This window comes from Triturus cristatus, chromosome 5_2 (genome assembly GCF_964204655.1).
Source record: "Triturus cristatus chromosome 5_2, aTriCri1.1, whole genome shotgun sequence".
Lineage (NCBI taxonomy): Eukaryota > Metazoa > Chordata > Amphibia > Caudata > Salamandridae > Triturus > Triturus cristatus.
In genome coordinates, this window is record NC_140588.1 from 43882712 (window position 1) to 43905731 (window position 23020).

Here is a 23020-nt window from a genome sequence, read left to right on the forward strand (position 1 = left end):
GTAATTTGGATGTTGCACAGAATGCATGGTGGAGTGTATCGCTGAATATTATGTCACATTTCACACATTATGGGGCACAGTGCCATGAGGAGTTGGGCCTGTAATAGTCCATGAAACTGCAGTACGACTCTTCTTCAATGTTGAAAGCCTGTGCAGCACTCTAAGGAATATAGGAACTTCCGTATGTGACCATTGTGAATCTAGACTGATGGTCCCCCAGGTTTGCGCTGCCTGAATTTAGCTCAACGGACAGATCAATATTGATAAAGCAGAAGGTCTTGGGAAAGCAGAAGACCTGAGCCAATTTCTTTAGATAATCAGACTCATTTCTCCCGTATGTTCTGTGCATATTGTGATTCACCTGACATTTAGCCTTCAGGTAGAGGACAATATGAGTGCATCCGGAGAGTGCTCTTTATAGAGTTCCTATAAAAGACAGAGTCTATTTCACATGGCTTTACATTCTACATTAAGGGAGATATTTAAATACACCTATGCAAAAATCCTTCAATGTCTTGACTACCGGGAAGGGGTTCAGTGTATCTCTCTACACCTTCAGAATATACATTTGGTATGCCTGTCTTGCCTATTTGTGGTGGGAAACTAATCCTCACATTAAGGACCAGTATCAGATTCTTTCCCTTCTAAATCCCATTTTGTCTCCTAAACCTACGGGTTTCCTTTGCAGAAAAGTGTCCAGGGATAAGTTGTGACAGTGGTCTATGTAAAGTAATTTATTTATTCTTTCATGACTATCAGGATTTTGAATTTCATTCTTCCCTCTACTGGAAGCCAGTGAGAAGACTGCAGAGCTAAGGGTTGATGGACAGTTTTATGCAGAGTTCCCTTTGGGGGGGGTCAGATGTGTGGATCCTAAAAAGAACCATTTAAAGAAGATATTCGGTTTGAAGTAGACTAAATAGTCTTCTCGGGCTCGTTATTAGCAAGAGTTAGCACTGAGGGGGACCAAATCAATACACGGGGCTGAGTTGGACATTTGAAGCTCATTTGCTAATATGCTCTTTTGGAGTCAATGGCACAGCTCTTACTCTGTTCTGGGCCCTTCTCACCAAAGGATGCAGGCTTCCTCATCACGAGTTTCATTATACACCTTTTCCAGTCTTGAGCAATGTCACCCAGTGCTCCAACATAATCTTCTACTTTTGTTTAATTTCTACATTTAGCCTAGAGACACTCAAGCAGTCCTTCAGTTTCAATAGCTACTGTTGCACAGAGGACACCCAAATGTTAATGCAATTTGGCAAGAATCCCTCAACTGTGATGGCCTTCTTTGGTGAGTGCAGGATGCACAAGAACATACTTGACATGACTGAACACTAGCCGCTTAGCAGTGTGCTCTCTTTCGGTCTGGTTTTAGAAATGGGTTTACCGCATTCTCCCACTTAGGTTGTCAGAAATATCATTGTTAAGCCTGACAAAGAACTCACTTTGTCGGTCCATCGCAAAACAGCAGTGTCCTCCAGATGTTTTTACCGTCAAGTTCTGAAAAATATCTTCCCATCCATTTCTGCAGGAATCCAGTGTCCGGTGGACAGTGTATTAACTTCATCTAAGATGTAATGCCTTCGACCTTGACATACTTGCCTCTCTCACCAAAAAGCTTCAGCACATCCACGTTTTGACAGTAAAGCTGGTCTGAAGCCTGAACAAATTCAACTCTACTATATTCCTGGTTACAAAGGCCATTGAATGTAGAGCTCCATGCCTAGCCCATTGCTTTGTGCACTAGCAAGACCCTCTTTTCTAGCAGACAAACTCCACCTCCGCCACTTCCATGCACTTCCATCAGCTTCTAGATGTTTTTGTCAGTTGGCACTCCCATATGGATGGTTGCTCCTCCGGTTTGGCAGCAAATTTCTGGAATGTCCTTTCTAAATTCATCAATGACGTTAGCAACATTACCCTTTTTAGGAAAGCACTGAAAATAGCACCATCTACCTCTGTATGAGTACTTTAGAAAAGTTGCTTTATTCCTTCAGTGATTCAATCGTGCTTCCATTCACTCACTAAACGGAGAATTGCATTGTTAAAAGACACTGATGTGTGATATGAAGGAAAGAAATTAGTTGAACATGGTCCCCCGATATTCACTTCCTTTGTTAGAGATGAGACTTCACCATCGCTCGAGTCCATTTAAACGTTATGTAATCATTTAGGAAAGTTGTAGAGCAAGAGGGCATTAGAAAGTCAGATGTTTTAACTTGTCCTTACAGACTTTGAAGAGGACCCCTCCACCTTCGGTTTGGCTTTTGGATTTGTCAAGGTACTTTCGAATCATATTTTATTACTATGCTGTGAAAGAATGAGAGGAAATCTTCACAATATTGACAGGTAGTAGAGTGCATATTCCAGGTTAATTGATTTCACAGCAAAATATGGAAAATGAATCCATTTGGTTAGCTGTATTCCTGAGTAGAGTCACGTAGATGGCTTTTGTGGATGTCAGCAATGATGTGAGCGATGGTCCCACTCTATTACCCTAAACGAAACAGTGAGTGCTCGCTCAGCTGAAATCATGGTTTTCTATCTATAACCCGAAAGCTTGGGTTGAGTGAGATGAACGTGAAAAAAAGACTGTTTGAGTGTGTGTGTGTGAGGCAGAGCTCAATTTCCTGGATACCTCTCAGGTGAATAATAAAACGTCTTGTTTGCAGGTTGTCCTATGTAAGACGGGGGCCCCTCATGAGGTTGGAAACAGTGGTGCTGTGTATGTAAAGAACACATAAATATAGGCGGTATAGACAAGTATGGGCTATAGACACAGCCAGGCGTGCAGGAACGTACACTATGTATGTAGATAATGCCATCTATGGGTTGCCTGTATGTTGCACAACTCATCTTGTTGGCACCCACATAGATGCAGTACAGAGTCAAGGGGCCTGCAATCATTTTCTCCTACATACAGAATTGCCATAGACTTGGTAACCTGGGACAATAGATAGACCATCTTGCAATGCCTGAGGTTCATTTGATATGGAATGCTATTTGCTCTTCTACAGGTTGGGAAGTGCTTTGGGGACAAGCCAAGCTTGTTTTGCCAGCTCAATTCCCTTAAACGGATGTCGGTTTTCCTGAGCGGAAACATTTTGGACTTATGGCGTGATGAAAGATGAGGAGCTGAAACGCAGGGTTGTCAGTCACAGGCATGAATAGATCATCTTTCCAAGGGCAGTTGTCCTTATACTGGTCACTAGGTCCACCTTAGCAGCCACAGCATACGAATGCATCCAGGCATCTCTGTGGAGATCTATCTTTGAGGACCCTGTCCATATTTGGTAAATGTGAGGAGGGCTTGTGTTGGGAAATCGTGTTCGGAGCAGGCTTCCCTTTGGCAGGAAACAGTGAGCAAACTCCAAATGCTGTATCCAAAAATAAATGTTATGCAAATGTAGTGGAAAATACCGTGAGAGAGAAAATGGACTGGGTCTCAAGGTGCAACATCAAGTAAAGAAAAGAAGGCAAACCAAAGCACGCATCTCTGTAATCAGTAACATATCTGAACACTAAGTGATGCCCACCACCAGCTCAGTCGTGGACCAGGGTCAAAACGGACTCGATAATTCTCGCCTCGGTACCTACTGTAACCAGGAACATACTCGGCAACTCTGGGCATTAAGCTTGCCTCATCTCTACAATGGCCCCCCACAGACGCCGGGGATGCCTGGTTTCACCTTGGAGATACCCAGAAAGGGACCATCTCACAGGGAAAACCAGGATGGGTTCCCCAGCGGTCTTCAGCGCCAGGATACTCCATGGAGTCACAGTGCGCTTTACAAGTACACCTACATTTACATTTACATAACACTGCTTGCACCTTGGAGGGGTGGCGCAAGCTGTTGGCGCATGAACTGACTACATTTTCTAGCTTTCACTATTTTTAAATCTCTGAATGTATACATTCTCTGGAAGGTCTCACGTGTCTCTGGGAGCTGCAAGCCATGCACTAAATGTAACACCTTCAGCAGAAGATTTATAAGTCCCCAGGAGGTAGTAATATCCTCATTTCCTGCATATTTCCGCTCCTCCTCTGTTCAGAGGCGGCACAGACAGTGCACCGCACCATTGATCCGCGGAAGCGGAGCTGACATACAATACTGGGCGAACATGCTTCTTGCAGGCACGAGAATTATTAAGGCGAATGTAAATGGGTTTCTAATTGCCGCACTTTGCATCCTGTTTATTCCCAGAGCTACAATGAGCAGGCTGTGTGGTTAATCCTGGCCGGCTGCAGCTCACATTTCATCTATGACCTTTGACCTTTATCTTCTGTGTTTTTGGTATGTCCTGAACACAGACACACGTGTATATATTCTCTCTCACTCTTGGCACAAGTGTTAACTTTTATCATCATATGCGTCTTTTCTGCAGTGTCCACTCGATCCTTTAAGGTGGTTGGAAATGTAGATTTTGGAAGTCACTAGCGTGGAAGATGTTTTTCAGGCTCGGAATGCACTGAGCTATTTTTTCTTCTAGTCAATAATATAAAGGACAAAATAAGATGCAAACAGACACTCCAGCCTGGCAATATTACACCGTGTCCTCCTTCTACTGTCCCACAGATGTGTTGCTTTCCCTTGGTGGACGGAGGCCTACAGGTGCCATTCCCGTCATAATATCGTTTGCATGTTGGCCAAAGGGTTTGTAAGAATACAAGGATAGACCATAGGCTGCATTCGAAGTTAGCCTGACTCCTCACTCACGACTCCATTGAAATACACTCACTACCGCAAACACCTCAGACTCTGGGTGCGTAGCAACTGTTACATGGCGGGGCAACTTGCAAGCTTTTAAGGCCGAGCCTTGAAAGTCATCAACGCTCTTCCCTTTGGAGCTGTGATCCCATACAAGTGGCATGCTGGCAATTTAAAAGCACTGACATAACATCACACAACATACCAAAAAATACCATAAATCAGCATCCCTCCCTCAACAGAGCACTCCAAAGGAGACATCGTTTCTCCACTGGTCTAATAAGTATTAATATTATATTGAGTGTTGCGATACCTGGTCGCCCCATTCGTTGATCACAGGCATGTTGATATCGTCGACGAAGACCGTCATTTTCTTCCCAGCCGGGGGACCATAGGTGGTGCCCATTCTTTTATCGATGTAACTTTCGATGCTCCTTTGAAACATATTGGGCAGAGTGGCAGACGAGAAGTTCAAGGATTTGGTTGCATGAAACTCAGGATCATATCTGCTTGCGTAACCCTGTGAAAACAAATAAAAGTGTTTAACGACTCTTGGCTAAACGCCAATGATCTTGGTTGACCAACAGTAAATGTAAGAGTGCGCGGCTCACAGCAGGCTGAAGAATTGCTGACTGGTGCTGATGGGGAAGCTAGGCTCTGATGTCTACTGTTTCTCTTCCTCTGCTGTGAGGCTGCGGTAGCGCCTCTAGGATCTCTTTCAAGAGAAGGGAGCCAGGGCTACAAAACACCCTTTATGTGTCCGCTGCCTTCCGATAATACATAAACAGCTAGCTACATTTAGCTCTGACTTACTTTCAAATTTCCAAGAATAACTTGCTACTACTGATAAAAAAATATAGATAGTGAGGACAGATACCCTTTTTTGGGGACCAGGACTTATTTTTCATTATCAGACTTTGACCCACAGCAAACGAGAGAAGAGAGGAAAATACAACAGTAGGAAAAAAGAGAAAGACAAGAAAACAGTGCCACAGGGAGAAAGCAGGGATGAAAAATAATCTGCAAAATTGAGATAAGGAGTAAGGAAGTGTAGAGCAGTGGTATAAAAGGGGCATGTGTTGGAATCAAGATTACACACTCTTTGGATTGTATAACCTTAACATTTTCCAAGGCTGGCAGAGGACTCCTGAGAAAAGTTTTAGGCCTCTGCTCTATTTGTTATATAGATTAAGAATTTCCAGAAAAGGCCAAACTGGGGTCATCAATCCAAACCTTGATAACCAAAACCCCACTGAGCTTCAGTAACCTCTTATAACCCTGAATAACTATTCTAGAAAAGGGAAGGGATGACAACCAAAAATACACCCACGACAACTCCCACTGTGGCACCCCCAAAACAAATGCTATGTATTGTTGGATTACCAAGTCTCTCATGCTATGCAATAAAGTAAAGCAACACAATCAAAACCATAGATTAGAAATGCGTGAAACTCTTTCTTTGCGCCACTCAAACAGTAGAACTTGGTTCCACGTGGTGCAAAGGACCTTCGTACCTGCTTTTTGAGTCCTTCAGGGCACTGGTACTACAGAAGGGTCAAAGTAGCTTATACGGCCGCTTCAGTGCTATGGATCTTGAGGCACCAAAGATGTGCTGGAGCAATAACAAATGGTGTTCCCTCATTTCCTTGGGATTATGTAGATGAGGGAACTTTGTACCCGCACCGCCGCAGCACAAGGATGAAAATGTGCCAGGAGGAACACTGACTGCGCTACATTTGAGGTGGCGCACATTCACCCACCCCCGGGTGCAACCACTGGTCGAAGGTCCAGAGTAAATAGTACTCCCCCCACCTCCCAGGCGGGTGTAGTCAGACCCTACACATTTCAGCGGGGTGATTCCAGCCCTCACTTGAAAGGGAGGTTGGATCCACCGCCTGTGGTGAAAGGCACACCTGCAGTTTGAAACAGCTGATCCCCCATCCACTGAAGCAATGACCCAAATGCAGGCATAGCTTCAAACCTGCTTTGGGGACAGCTAATTTTCTTTAATCTGGCTCTCTGTCCCGATCTGCACCTGCAAACCTAGTTAAGTGCGTGTTGCGGCACAAATGGGGACGATGCATCTCATATATAATTTGGGCCCAGGCGTCAAAAATCAATGACACATACAATGCAACATTGTTTCCTCAATGTGTATTCCAGTACATTTACAGCAGAATGCTTCTAAAGGAATCTACTTTCAGTATAATTAATATAACAGATTTAATTCTTAGTATACAGTTAATAAAACCTGGGTAAGAAAACGTGCAACAATTAATGATATTCTCGTGTATATAAATAAATGGCATTATTATATTTGGCATTACAGGAACAAAAAGCTAACACATAAGCATAGATAACTTAACAAATACAACAGATTCAATACATAGACTCGCCTGCTATGTAGACAATGGTATACTACTCCAGCTAGACACACAGGTTCGAGCAGGACACTGTTTTTAAGAATAGCAAGAATCTGTGTCGACGGCTCAGTCTCACTTAGTCTGCAGTAAATACACGAGACTCTCCTCAGGACACAAAGAATTCCTAAACTGTTTAGCTCCCCTTTTTTCACGGCAGTATACTTTTAATTAATCCCACATAAACTGAATTACAATTGGTATGCAGCATATTTACAAAGAGCAACGTGGAAAACAGGCACCCCAAAGAACACTCAATTTAATTTAATATGGAGACGTATCAGCAAAACATCAAAAGTTTTTTTTTTTTTAAAACAGCATATATAAGACTCAACGTCACGAAAGAGGCACATCACAGCAAATACACTCAGCATACACACCATCACTCGGCATACACACCATCAATCGGCATCATTAAAAGAAAACACAAATGATACCCCAAGCTTCAGGAACTTATTAGTTGAAGACAGCATTTTAAAACGTGTCTCCCTTTCAAAGGTACATATCTCGTGGCCCACGTATTTTCTAGACAAACACAACAGGCTACAAAAATATCTGCCTATAGTAAGCATGATACTTACTTTATATTAACAAGGCCATTAAAAAAGCTCTATCAGGAAATTGAATACTAGTCAGTGATGGGAATTACGAGTTGTGCGATAATACGACATCTGGTAAATATTCCACCCTACCCCAACAAACTCGTAACGAGGACGCAACTAGAGTGATGCTTATAATGAGAAATTGTAGTTTTTCTTAAAAATGTGTATGAAGTTTCGCTCTATGGGACCCCTTATTAAATTGTGAGTTACTTTGTGTGCCAGCCCGTGCACCAGTTTGCTGCAAGTATTGCATACAGGAAGTAAATATGACTGGGAGGGTTTTCTTTATGAAAGTGATGTCTGCAGAATTATAGCACACACTCGGGTTTTAAACAGAAAAGAGACTCCACGCACCTACGGCCAGGGAAACAAGCATTGAAAATGCAATAGGTCTCGCCTTTGAATAAGTTAAAGCCATTTGCTTTGCTAATGGTATTGTATAGCAAAGCAAATGGCTTTAAGTTAATCAAAGGCGAGACCTATTGCATTTTCAATGCTTGTTATTTTAGAGCGCTCTCTGTGTAGATGCTCTGCCTCTGGGCCGTTAACATGCCATCTTTCTTCGTCAGTATTGCATAAGAGCTCTGGGAGCCCTTCCTTGACCCTCGGTGTGAGGATAGGCTTGCTGCTCTGACTACAACATCCAGAATGCATCTGGGATACTAATCTAGACAGCCAGCTGTTAAGGGGATAAAAATAATTGCTCCAGAGATAGGAAGTAGTCTAAAGTGGAAGATGCTAGGACGGCCAAACACGGAGGGTGTGGAGAAAGTGGGATGGAGGTATAGGGAAGAGATAGGATTAGAGAGGAGAGGTTGGAGGGGAGTGGGGGAGGGATGGCGAGGACAGGACAAGAGGGAATTGGACGGGGATGGGATGGGATAGGAAGAGGGGAGGGGAGGGGAGGGGGGAGGCGGGAGGGGAGAAGAGTGCAGGCTAGTTAAACTTTAAAAGGAAGAGAAAGAGAAAGGTGCGATAGAATGGGAAAGAAGGAAACAGGAGAGTGAAGAGAGATGTCAAAGAAGATTGGGGTTAGGGTTAAAAACGGATGGGGAGAGTGGTCAAAAAAGAGTAGGGCAGAAAATAAAAATAAAATGGGAAAGCCTTCCTGGGTGGATGAGGGGTATTGAAATGCCGTCAGCTGCTTGTTCATATGCAAACACAAAACATCCAGAGCTGTAGACTCTGCCGAACTGAGATAAGTTGTAGAAGCACCGACACAAGAGTGAGGTTGGAGGGGTACTGGGGGTGGGCAAGCACTGTTGTGTGAGGGGGAGGTGTTGAGGTGTACGTGGAGATTAAGTGACGGGCGAAGAGGATTATGCCGTCAGAGGAGCGCGAACAAAGTAAGCAGTGTGTTTAAGTAAAAAACAAAAACGCGCATGGTTGAAAATATGAGCTGCGTGTGTTTGCCGCCGAAAGCCAACAAGCACAAAATTACTAACACACAGCCGAGGCAATCAAATACAAGCACTCGCCATGACGTTTTCGTTCGCCTTTTTCTGCCGTCCCACTTGGACGGCCTCGGCCTGCTGGCGTAAAAGGTTTATTATCTTCTTTATGGGGCCATCTGTTTCGCCCCATAAAGATAACAAACCTTTTACGCCAGCAGTAAGTCAGGGCAGTCAGTCCAAGTGGGACGGCAGAAAGAGAGAAAAGAGAACGTCACACAGAGCTCTTTCCCAATGGCTGGCCACCGTTTAGCATAAACGGTGACGCCAGCAAATGGAAAATCGGGGCGGGGCTTAATGCCCTTTACAAAAAAATCCCCATATCATTAAATCTCGCCAGCGAGACTGCGCATGCGCGCAGTCTACGCCAGGCGAGACCTAAAAAGGCCTTCATGAGGAAAGTAATGGAAACCGTATTTTCCCTTCATGTACTTCTAACTTTTTCTGAATTGAGATCTAGTCTAAATTTCCCCAACATGTAAGCCGTTTTATCTGAATCAGACCATACCCAGGTGGCCTTACTGACTTGTGTGATTTAAGCTTTGTGCGTGGCTCGTCAATTACAGTTCAGGTTTAAACCCTCAGATAAGGAAGGCCTGAGCTCTGGTACCCTGGGAACATGATGCACTCTGGAAATTACCACAAGTCACGTGCAAGATCACAGAAGCAACCTACACACACCATCTGTCATATGCATTTACCACTTAAGACTATCTATCTAAAAGATTTCCAAATGTATTTTTTTATAATATTTATTTACTTGATCCAATTGTTACAACTTTTTTGGTATTTTTTTTAGTAAAGTTTTACCATTTAAAAAAAACTTAGCTTGGACCTCCAAGTTCTTTAATTCTTATGTATTACAGAACAGCCTAACACAGAATTATACATGGATAACAGGGATATTATTCACTGAGGGATTCTGAGAGATATGAAATAGACGAGAGTGAAGCTTGACTGGTCAATGATGTCACTAAGAAAAGTGAGGTTAAAAACATCTGTTATTCACATTTTACCCATCTATAGTTTTGTGCCGTATATGCCCCCTCAAATCATCTGCCCCTGCTTCCACCATGTACGCAGGAGCAAGGAAGTAATTGGGGAGCCTTACATATAATGTTAAAAAATATTTAAAAAAATACTGTGGCCCTTGCCACCCACCCATATCACCCTTAAAATATACCCCCAAATTAAAGAAAATATCCTGACTTGTCACCCCCTGCCCCATGTAAAACCTCTCACATTTTCATATCCAAATATTGAAAGAAAATACCTGGCTTCCTGCCACCCACCCACACACATATACCCCCAGCTCACACTGGAAAAAAACGTACTTTATGCCACCCACCCCACCATCCTCTGCAAAAACCTTCCCTCTACCCAAACTGGAAAAAATAGGCACCTGACCTCCTTCCACCTAATCCACTGCCCTCTGCGACATCCTACCCTAAAGTGACTGTCTCCACTCTCATACTGATGGCAGAAAACTGGCACTGCATGGATAGTGGTTCTGTGAGAACAGCTCGTCAGCTCAGATAGATTTCTTCTCCTAGCATGGCTCTATAGAGATGCACGATGGGATAATGTCGCTAACAAAAGTCTCCTCAGTATCAATTGTGGGGCCATGACTACTAGTTTTCTCGAGGTTAAATTGTACCCCATGTATGAACTGTATTGGGATTATATATCCAAACCTTTGGATAGGAAATTGCTTTTCCAATTAAGGGCGGGCTCTCTTCCTCTTCGCTATCTAACATCTAAATGGAGGGAAGGAGGCCCTGCTATATGCCCAGTTTGTGGGGAAGGTAATGAAACACTTGGCCACTTTTTGTTTTCCTGCAAACCGTACTCTACTCCAAGGCGTGTATGGTTGGCACCTATGTGTAGGAATCTGGGTACCAAGAGTAGTATGGTGGCTTTGCGCATAGTAAGATCGACTACTTTAACTTGGATTATAATTGCCACCGCAAAGTACTTGGGGTGGGCATGGACAATCAGGCAGAGATTGCTAGTCCGGTGATTACTCTCTGCCTAGATGAACAGAGACTGCTAGAGTATTGTCTATTCTCTGTTTAGTGTATTTTATCGTGTCATCTTGAAAAAACCATTTTTAAATGATTCTTTTTAGAACATTGATTTTATAATTTTATACTTAATTGTACTAACTACATTAATGAACTTTTCACCTGTGAAATGTATGTCTAAGTGGCTCCTTCACTAGCACAAAGAATATATAAATTGTACATAATTGCAGTATCTATAATTATGAATTCTAATATTGTGATTCATTTTAACTCTTCTTTGTAAATAATTTGTATCTTTTAAGAACTGTGCGATTGTCAATATGACATCTCAGATTTAATTGCTTTTTATTATATGTTTGTATGTCTGCTTTTATGAGTAATTCTCGAATAAAGCACTTTTGAATTGAATTGAATTGAATTGATGCACGATGACAGGGTGAAGGCAGCTGGTGCAGGCACAGCCTCACCTGCACACTCATGTCTCCATCAGGTCTGTGGAGACCCATGAGAGGTGGAAGGAGGTCGGTGAAACTGCCTACTGCCATTCCACTGACACGTTTGGGACTCTGTAGACTTGGTGAGGTAGTGAACCAAATGGGAGGCGAGTGCTTCCTGTGGTGACATCACAACAGTGGTTAGCCACTTTGGTTAACCACTGTTGTAATATTACTACAGTGAATAACTGGGGGTCAACTGAGCTGCTCATGATAAAGGCTTCCTATGGAAGACATTGAACAAGAAGGTTAACATCTCACTGTCGCTTCAGCACATGAAAGAGAAAGCATGTTCCAACTGGGTTAATCAAGGACATGGCATTTTTATGGGGCAAGGGAGTGACAGAACGTCAAGGTAGCTTATTCTCACTAGCCTTGTGACCTGCATACCACACAATAGTTACCATCAGCCTTGCTAACACTGACACTCGTCAAAGAGTTCTACATCTGTGCCTCTCTTCCTTATAGTTGCTGTGGAACCCAACCGCTGGATTGTTGTAAATCTGCCCAGTAACCTCTCTGCCTATTTCTCTTCCTGACTGAGTTATTGCCCACCCCCTGGTCCACTGAGTAGTTTCCTGCTCCCTCTTGCATATCCTTCTATCCCTGTCTGCACTGCCCAACAGTCCGCTGCTCGCTAGTGCTGCAGCTTTTTAACAGTTATTAAGGTGTCATGTATACTCAGTGGCTTGTGATGTCGTTTACACTTTATTGTTTCCTGAAGGTATTATTCAGGGTGCCTGAGACGTATTTTAGCACATTTTATAGTGTCCTAATCCGCACTATGAGATCAACCATTGAGCTGCATTGTAGGTGGAAAGACTTAAAAACTGCACGTTTCCCTGAGCGTTCTCGGGTTATTGGGGAGACCAAGGGTCCTGCAGAACAGGCAGGTCCTGTGGTTTATGATTAATAGCACTATGCACACAAGATATTAATTGCACCCATCACTATTTACTAATGTGCTTTCTTTGCTTCACATATTGAGGATCTTGCCCCGTTGCTGTCCTCCGTTCCGCTGCACAAGGAACATTCTTGCAGAGATCCACCAGTGGTCTGTGGACTGGTCTGCCTTTTTTCTCCCCATCTCTATTCCTTTGCGTTCTTCCATCGCCCCATGATCCTTCAGAGACAGTGCAGGGAGACGGAGCAAAGGGTATCCTCATGATTCGCCTCCATGAGTCAATCACTGTCTAACACTTTCTCTCAATATATAAGATGTCATGTGGACAGCAGAGGAGAAAGGGAGTATTACAAAGGCTGGAGTCTCTCGACCCAATCTCTATTCTGTTTGCACTGACATCACTTCTACTTTCTTTGTTCCTCTCCTCAAAGCTCTCAACTTCAGCCATCCCTGGGAGGTTCTGCCGTGATCTGCCACTTCCAGACGTTTGGACTATCTTGACTTGGGAAGTCTCCCTTAACTTTCAGATGAGAAATGGAAGTGAGAGGCTAAGCAATGCCAGGACAGATCCACCCTTTCCAGAGTCAGCAAATGATAAGTGGTTAAGCATAGACCAAGAAACCCTCTTGTGCAAGACACTGATTTGTTTAGTTTTCTGAAATGCTTGGAATCAGCCAGATTTATGTCCTGAATTAGAGTTTGACAGAAGGGATACTCTGTCACAAACAAGAAGGATAGCCTGTCTGGCTTATTACAAAAGCAGTATATCCTATATAGGCATTTAATAATGCGGAAAGGATATCCATAACATTTGTGAAGGAGTAACCATCTGCCAAACTCTAAATCATGCCCTTAGTTTAGTGTGTACATACAGCTAGAGCCTCTAGAGCATGGAACAACATACAAGAAAAGCATATTGCTTCATAACTCATGTTTACTTTATGCTTTGAAAGTAATGTCAACCTCGTAGAGAAAAGGAAAAGAGTTTTTCTTTCAATTAACCCCCATCCACCAAGGTTACCCCTTGGTAGCATGCTTCATCATAGGGTCCATCCCTAACCTGCTACGGAAAGGGGTGTGCTACGTAGCCATGGGTGAACGGTTAATTCCACAATAAGGGAGTAGCCTTGATGAAGGTAAGACTACAGGCGTCTGTTCTTCCCCATTTGGACTCATGAGGCCTTATTAGGGCAAATTACATAAGACATAAGAACAGACCAAATAGATGCTGTATACATTTATTTTCCTTATATCTCTACTTTCACTTATTTAGAGATTTGACGACTGAAGGAGTGGTAACACAAAGTAACCCCCTTAGGTCCTGATGAAAAGCCTTAGGGAAGGGCTTGGAACCAGTCAACCAGAGAAACTAAGGGATATTTATCACAGGAGTTTCTCATCATCCCCCCTTTTGAATCATATTGACTAGGGGATTGAATAAAATAATCCTTTTTCCATTAGCCAGATGTTTTTTACCTCGTTTTTACAAAAACAAACCACTCCAATATTAATGCAATCAGTGTAGGTGTATAGGCAAAATACACTATCAGTGCTCCCACGTATACGTCGGTCCATAACAGGTTAGGGATGAACCCTATGATGAAGCATGCCGCCAAGGGGTAACCCTAGTGGGTAGTGGGTGAGGGTTATTTGAAAGAAAAGTCTTTTTTTGATTTTCACTACGAGGTTGGAATGTGATTCATTGGGAACTTGAAGCCCTCTTCTTTATTAAAGCTGGAATAGCGTGTATACTGAAAGCAGAATCTTTGCCTTACAATCCAGCTACTGTGCCACAATCTGGTTCTCTGTAAGCGAAACAGAGGTTCTCTAGTTTTGTGCATTGAACACTGTCATAAAAACCTCACAGAAAAATACAAATATTTACAGTACGTACATGTAAGATACAAATTGTCTTAGCTCACAATATACAAAAAGAGCTTCCTCATTTTGAGGCAGCTGATAGCAGAGCACTAAATAACAGCCTATCCAGTGCTTAATTTGTGTCTATGTTTGCAGGTCGGGGGCACCTGCACTCATTTTTTTGTGGACTGGAATTCATTGTTCATTATCAGACATTGACCCAAATCAAGAGATTGAACGGTACAAAAGGTACAAACAAGGAAGTATAGAAAGGTAGGAAAATTGTGGCAAATGGACAAAACAGGGGATTAAAAAGAGCCTCTAAGAGTGAGATAAAGAGACGAGAATTGTAAGATGGAAGAAAAAAGAGGAATGAGTTGGAAGCGAGACCAGGGGCCGTAGTATGCATTTTCATTGTTTGCAGATCAGCCAGGGACCAGGGTTCAATTCCCGGCTCGGCTGGGTCTTGAGTCCATAAATTGTCCATGGACTCGATAATTCTCGCTCCAGTGCATACTCGATTCATGGGTTCACACTTTGCGACTCTGGGCAATAGCTTGCTTAATCTCCACAATGGCCTCTCGCGGCGTGATGCCTGGCTTTCACCTTGTGGATGCCCTGCTGGGTTATCTCACAGGGGAATACCAGGACGGGCAAGCGCTTAGAGACCGGTTGGTGATTTGCGCTATATAAATATCTGCACATTTACATTTACATTTACATTTGAGATCCCCTTGCAGGCGGGTGCATCATTGACTGCATCTGCCTGCAAGGGGATGTCTGGGGTCCATAGGACCCCCTTTCTCACCTGCATAGGGATGCTCTCAGAGGGTGCACTGGCAGTGTGCCGCCTGACAGCTTCTTTGCCTCTGAGCCCGCATCAGTAATACGGCATGGGCGCAGAGGCAAAGGAAATCCCTAATTTCGATGAAGGTAGTACTAACGCTTTAAGTGCGCGAACACTATTGGTATTACTGAAGGGGACGCACAAGCGCGCAAAGCAAGCGCAAATGCCTGTTGCCACCCCCCCAGGGCACTTACTGTAATACGGCCCCAGGCAGTCTAAGTATTTGGCAAAACTGGCATTCGCGAAGCCAGTGGTTGGCACCTTACAAAAATATTGGGCCACTGCACATATTCTTTTACAAACACTATGCCCCGCTAATAAACCGGTAGGAGTCAATCCATCGCCTGCAAAGTAATAGCTCAACCCATTGACAAGTCAGTGCAGAGACCTGGTGTGGACAGCCTATGCCTCAGCTTGTCTGGCTAAGGTAAGAATCCTCAGAAAAGAGCCCATTCTCTAGACTCACAAGAAGTCAAATAAATACCACACAGAAACACTCACACGGACTATGTTTTGAAAGGCTGTGAAGAGATTTGAATTTAATGTCACTTTTTCTTACTTTTATAACTTGTAATCAGTTTCTTTGACTACATTTCTGTGATTTATTTTAATCGAATCTAATACACAATTTGAATCCATATAGGTGAAGTGACTCCAAATGATGGGGGTAGCCTGTAGAATGTGATAAGAGGCACCAGAGCCTCCAATATCTCATAAATATTGATAGGCTTTGTGCTGAACGGGGCCCTTGAAGGGCTGGGGGCCACCTTCCGGAGCAGGGGCTGTGCTATGCCTCGAATTCACATATAATGCGAGCGTTGCTTCATTTGGCAGCTAGAAAGCCGACAAGAATCAGAACAGACGCCTCTCTGGTTTGCGTGTGTTATGGCAAACGCTGATTGAAGAGAGGTGCAACGGTGGCGCAGCTGCTTGTGAGGGAGGACTGTGATGCTGCTGGAATAGTCTGTCATTATATGCAAATATGCCCTCTCCAGGAAGAGGAGTGTTTTCAGGTGTGCATCTGTGAATGCAAAACCAACCGTGTATTTGTGAATTCCTGTGATGCCAAGTTGCATTATTCATTTGCTGCTCTGCTGAAAATTGGCAACGAGATGCCCGTTGTAGTCTATTTGGAATTCAACTGAGACCAACAACTCATTTCACATAGACATTTGAACTGGCCTCCTGCAGTGATTAGTTTATTGAACCTACTCCAGAAGGCATGGGTAAGCCCATGTGTAGGTGTGAAGGGTCCTGTAAAATAATACAAATAAGTAATGCTGTTTAAACGTCTAACCATCATAAGCCCACCTTAACAGTTTTTAATTCTCACCTGTTGGAGCAAGACCTATAGTCTGCTGCCTTGAGGCCTGCCTCGTTCTTGTGCTCCATTTTCTCTTTTGCGCTCTGCTACGTCCTCTCACCCTTCACTCCTGCACCCTTCTCTTTGTCCTTTTCACTCTCTCACTCTTTTGCCTTCATCTGTTGAACGTTCTCCATTCTTCACTCTCTTTCTTTGTGCTTATTCTCCACTCTCCACTCTCTCTCTTTGTGCATCTTTTTGCCTTTGTTCTACTCTCCACTCTCTCTTTTTGTGCCTCCTTTTACCCGTTTTCCTTGTGCCCTCTTTTCCTTCATACCGGTTCTCCCTTGGTTCCTCCCATGCTTTTCTGCCTCCCCTCTCCCCCCTCCTGCGCTTTCCCACTTCCCGCCACACCCTCAGCATCTCCTTCCTTTTTCTCTCTCTCGCTCTTCGCTCCTTCCCCTCACCCTTCACTCCTCTGCCCTTCCTGTTTTCCTTTTCACTCTCCCTCTTAATCTGTTGCCTTCATCCTTGTGCCCTTTCTCCATTCTCCACTCTCTCTTTGTGCCGGTTCTCCATTCTCGACTCTCTCTCCTTGTGCCTCTCTGTGTCAGTTTTCCACTCTCGATTCTCACTTTCTGTGCCTCTTTTTGCCATTGTTCCACTCTCCACTCTCTCTGCACTGGAACCTGCTAACCAGTCCTCAGTGCCAGTGCATTTTCCCCAAAATTGTTATGTGTGAATTGGCAACCCCAATTGGCAAAGACTTCACCCCCTTGTAAGTACCTGGTATATGGTACCCAGGGTATAGGTGCTAAAGGGGCCCCCAGAGCTGCAGCAAGGTTTTGTGCCACCCTGGGTGACCCAAAAGAACTACTGACAGCAGGCCTGCCATTGCAGACTGCAGGAGCAGAGCAAACCGCTCAAAATCGACTGTGCTCCTGTCATGTGTAGCACAGTCATATGCACAACCTCTAATAGATGTAAGGCACCCGTATGGTTGGCCTCCTCAGCCCAGGAGGCAGGGGGCAGTATATTAAAGGTAAGGACATATAAGTGGAAACCTATATGTCCCTATAGTGGTGTTCCTCATTGAAAACTACTATAAGTATTGGTAGTCCACGGGATAACATGGGCTGCCAAACAGGCACTCTCGAGATTGGCAGCTCCATTATGGTACCACTAAAATATGTCATGTTTGGTGTCAAACGATGTGCCTTCTCACCCCTGACATAATTCTCTTGCCCTGGATAATGTTTAATGCACCCAGGTGGCACCTTTGAGATTGCTCCCCAGTTTCTTTGTGCTCTGGCTGACCAGCCCACACTTTCCTGCGCCTGTTGCCACCAAGACAGGGTTCTGACCTCCTGCCAGGCAGTGCGATCACTCCCAGGAGTCAGGAACAAAAGCCTGAGCAGAAAAGCGGTCACAACTACTTCCCCTCAGGCAGGCTAGTGAAGTGGCACATCAGAAGAGTGAACTTCAAAGGCTGCACCACCTCTGATATGCTTCAGGGCTGACTCCCAGTGGAGGAAACAGCCCTCATCATGCCTCAGGCTCATTGCACCCGTGCAAGGTAGGAAATTAGGTATGCAGGAAGTGTACATTTCCAGGTAGGCTGGCCACATCTCCTGGGTGAGCAGCCTGATCTGTATATCTAAAAGAGAATCCTGCCATATTTAGAGGGGCAGAAGTAGTGGGTTCTAGGTAGAAAAGGTGCCCTACACCCCCAGATGTGGTCACCTCAGGGGCAGATTACCTGCAAGGGCTAACATTTAAGGTTTAAGGGATCCCCCTGACACCAGAACCTCAGATCTTAACAATTTGCATCAAGCAAGGACCAAGAGGAGTCCCGTATTTCCCACAACAATACCTTGCCCACAGCATCAAGGCAAAAGAGGGATACGTTGTCCCTGTGGCAACAGACTTGAAATTGAGTGAACACCCCTTGTGCTTGGATAAAACTCAGCACTCCCAAAGTTATGGACCCCTGTGGAAGCCAGAAGTACATTCCGTCTCCTCTGGACTGGTGGCAATAGTCCCTGTTACCTGGGCCCGTATGGGTCTGGACACTGTGTTTCCCTTTACAGGGGTGTTTGGGCAATTCCCCCTCTGAACGCCTGTCCCAATAGTCATGACTGTGACGCAGGGACATGGGGGTTTATTAAGCGTGGCTCGGTACGCTGGAGTCAGTTAATAAAGAAATAAGTAATAACGCACTTGGAGTCTGTGTCGTGATTTAGAGCCTTTGGTGTGCCTATCAACACCTGTAGTTCACAACCAGTGAACACAACAAACTGGCGACGAGTGGGTGGACCTCGCCACCTACCCTTGTGCGGAGCCTGGTGCAGAGGAAGGACAGAGCTGTCGGCATCTTGTGCGCCCAACCGGTGATTCAGGGTGGCCGTCTGGCGCTGTGTGTGGTGGTGCAGCGTGGGGATGCGAGTGTGCCACTGCTCCATCCCTGAGGTTGTTGCCGTTTGAGGAGATGCACCCAGGGTCTGTGGGCGGAAGGGTGCTGTGCGGCACTCGGCCGTACAGTTGAACGCCTTGTGTCAGCCTGCCGGCCCAGCCCAGAGTGAACGGGGCATGTCTAAGCTCCTGATCAGGGAGGAGGAGGCCCGTGCGTCTGCTCATGCACGCGGTGATCCGTCAAGTGCAAGGAAGCTGCCACTGTTGGTGGTGGCTGCCTGGAGCGCTCTAAGCATTGCGAGCGCCCAGGCCTGTTTTGTGTGCCTACACAGGAAAAGATTTCAGGAGGATTGTGTGCAGCAGCCACACATAGGTAGGCCTGTGGTTCCAAGTGCAGGACTCCCACAGAAGGCACCACTTAATAGAGCCAAGTGAAGCACAGGGTGTGAGAGGAAGAGTGCATATTAGATTGCATGCATAAGTTTGGACCCGGGGGTGGAATTGGACGTGCCTGCTGAAGGTGGCATCTGGACACCTGCGCCATGTTTGCCATTCCACCTATGGAGCCTTCCCTGCTCGATGGCCCTCCCTCAGCCCAGGCAGCCAAGTGGAAGGATTGGGTGGAGCGCCTGGAGACGTATATTGCTGCCATCAACCTGGAGGAGGAGAGAAGGCGTCCTATGCTATTACACTTCGGGGGGGCAGTAATTCACAAGTTGGGGAAGTCGGTGGTCGAGGCCTGGCCAGCGCCCACATATACCACACTGAAGGCATCGCTTACAGCTCATTTCGAACCTCTAGCGAACCCCGACTATGAGCGGTTCCTGTTGCGTCAAGCCCGGCAGCTACCAGAGGAGTCAGTGGACATGTTTTACGCATGACTAAGAGACTTGGCGAGCACATGCACGTTGCCTGATGCTGCGGATGAGATCAGAGCTCAATTTATTCAAGGCTGTTCATCTAGGAAGCTACGTGAGAACATTCTGCAAGTCCCGGCGATGCCAATGGCAGACATGCTCACCATGGGCAGATCGAAAGAACAATCTAAGGTCATCAGCTTATGGAGGCGGCGTTTCAACAGACGGTAAAAGTGGAACCGGTACACACTGTCACTGCTACAGCCCCCAACAAGAGAAAACTGAGGAACAAACCATCATCTGACCCTAGAACCTGCTATGGTTGCGGTAGTCCTTATCCTCACAAGGGTCCATTTCCGGCACATGGTAAGAGGTCTTCGAATTGTCACAGGAGGAATCATTTTGCAAAGTTCTGCCGCTCCTCCACGACGCAGAGGAACCCTCGAACGAAGTCGATCCGCCAGGTATATACAAATGATAGTCCAGCAGAGTAAGCAGACATGGACGATGACGAAGTGGAAGGAGCGGTTCATATCATCTATGTTCTGCAACCGGGCGCCCAAAGACAAAATCCCAAGTATAGCGTGCTGATTGATCGCCACCAGTTGCAAGCCCTGCTTGACAAGGGGGCATCTATAAATATATTGGCCCAGTTGATGATGCTCACGTTACCCATCCAACCTGTCCTGAGCCACACTACTACAGAGTCTATGCCTATGGGTCTACTGATCCCCTGCTACTGGCAGGCGTATTCACCGCCGAAATTGTGCATGGGTCCAGATCAACGAGGGCCAAGGTCTACATCACGGAAGGAGGCCAGGGCATGTTGCTGAGCTGCTGGACAGCAGAGCTCCTTCAGTTGGTTGCATTTGCACTCAGCATGCACCAAGAAAATGTGGAAGATTTGATGGCCCAGTTTTCACCACTCTTCGAGGGCATAGGCTGTTTGAAGGATTGGATGATGAAACTCCATATTGACAAATCAATCCAGCCAGTAGCGTTACGACACCGATGGGTGGTGTTCCACCTTCGGCCAAAAGTGGGGGAGGAACTGGTCAAACTGATACAGGCTGTTATCATTGAGAAGGTGGAGGGCCCAACTCCCTGGGTGTCTACAATAGTCATGGCCCGCAAGCCTAAGCAGCCAGGAGAGGTTCGGATCTGTGTAGATATGCGCCTACTCAACCTTGCCATAAAGCGAGAATGACACCTCACCCAACAGTGGATGATATCGTGGCTGAGGTCAGTGGATCGAAAAGGTTCTCGAAGATGGATTTACATGCTGGATACCACCAGTTATGCCGGACCCGGCATCCCGGGTGATCACCACATTTTCTACTCATATGGGCATCAGGAGGTATAAGCGTCTCAGTTTTGAGATTTTGAGTGCTGCGGAGGTCTTCCAGGACACCATCAGGGGGGTACTGTCCGGTCTCGTGAGGGTGCTCAATGTTAGTGATGATATTCTTATTCACGTCCCCGCCCTGGAGGAACATTTCGTCTGTCTGCAAGCAGTGTTTCAAAGATTAATGGACAATGGGTTGACGCTCCATAAAGAAAAGTGCCACTTCCTGAAAAACGAAATATCCTTTTTCGGCTACCACTTCTCGCATGAAGGGGTGACGCAGACCCCCCTCAAGGTCCAGGATATCCAAACAGCTCCTGCCCCACCAACGTCACTGGAGTGAGAAGCTTCTTGGGAATAGTGAAATATTGTGGTTAGTTTATCCGCAACCTCATAGACCTGACAACGCCACTGAAGGAGTTGATCAAGTCCAATACTGCCTGGAACTGGGGACCTGAACAGGAGGCTGCGTTTCAGGCCACGAACCAAGCCCTTTCAGGCGAGATGATGCTTGTGTATTTTAACCCAGCAAAATAATCTGAACTGCCTGTGGACGCCAGTTCCACCGGACTTGGAGCGGTTCTCTCTCAACAACAGAGTAATGGGGAATGGACCCCAGTGGCCTATGCCAGCTGAGCACTTATGGCCACGGAACAGAGGTATTCCCAAATTGAAAAGGAGGCAATCGCTATGCACTGGGGCTGGCACCATTTTCATTTATACCTGTTTGGTCACCCTTTCACTGTACACATGGACCACAAGCCTCTCCTTCCTTCGTTCATGGGGTCGTCCTCTGAGCCACCACCTTGTATTGAGAAATGGATTCTTCAGCTACAGGACTATCATTTCACGGTGGTTTTCTGTCCAGAAACTCAGAACCCTGCGGACTATCTGTCGAGACATGCCTGTCCCATCACCCAAGGGGAGGAACTAGCTGCAAAGGAAGTGGAAGAGTATGTCCACCTGGTGGTCGAAAGGTCCAGGCCCCTTCCCATTGGTCTGGAGGAAATCAAGGAAGCCACAAAAAGGGATGAATGCCTCCAGCTCTGTGTCTCTGCTTTGAGATCCATAAAGTGGAATACCCTGCTGGACAAGACAAGTTATCGCACAGGGGAGGCGAGATTGACGCTGTTGTCATTACACAACGTGAGGAGCGAGTTGGTCATATCCCCCGAAGGGTGCTTGATGAGAGGACCGAGATTGGTGATTCCAAGATGTCTGCAACAGAGGGTAGTAGATCTGGCAGACCTAGCTCATCAGGGAGTCGTCAAAATGAAGTCCAGACTAAGATGCAAGGTGTGGTTTCCCAATCTGGATGCCCTTGTGGAACAAACGCTGCAAGCTACAGGGCATGCTGACCCTCCTGCGCCCATATTTACCAAGGCCATTCCACCTTTTTCCTGGCACCGTGCGAGCGCTGATTTTGGAAGCCTCCTGGATTATCGCCAAATGCTGGTGGTCACTGAAGATTTCTCAAAGTATCCTGAAGTAGAGATTTTGGAATCCACCACAGCCAGCCAGACCATTCCGCACAGGTCATGGCAACTCATGGGTTGTTTAAAGAACTGCACACAGACAATGGCCCTCCTTTCTCAAGCCAAGAATTTGCGGAGTACCTACGATTCAGGGGAGTCCATCACAGAAAAGTCACACCTCTATGGCCTCAAGCCATTGGAGAGGCTGAGCGCTTCATGCGCACTCTTAACAAGGCAATCCGGATCGCGGTGGTGAACAGACAGGAAATGGATTGTGCCATCTATGGTTTCCTAAGCGAGTATCAGATGACCCT

The 23020-nt window shown here is 45.6% G+C and overlaps 1 protein-coding gene across 1 annotated transcript in view; it reads right to left on the minus strand.

Moving 5' to 3' along the window:
• LOC146822633 (dynein axonemal heavy chain 5-like) overlaps positions 1 to 23020 on the minus strand; it is a 971002-nt gene that overhangs the window by 455932 nt on the left and 492050 nt on the right. The window contains exon 51 of the mRNA XM_085606815.1: positions 5026 to 5232. Within this exon, the coding sequence (XP_085462941.1) occupies positions 5026 to 5232 (207 nt within the window). The remainder of the gene's footprint in view (positions 1 to 5025; positions 5233 to 23020) is intronic.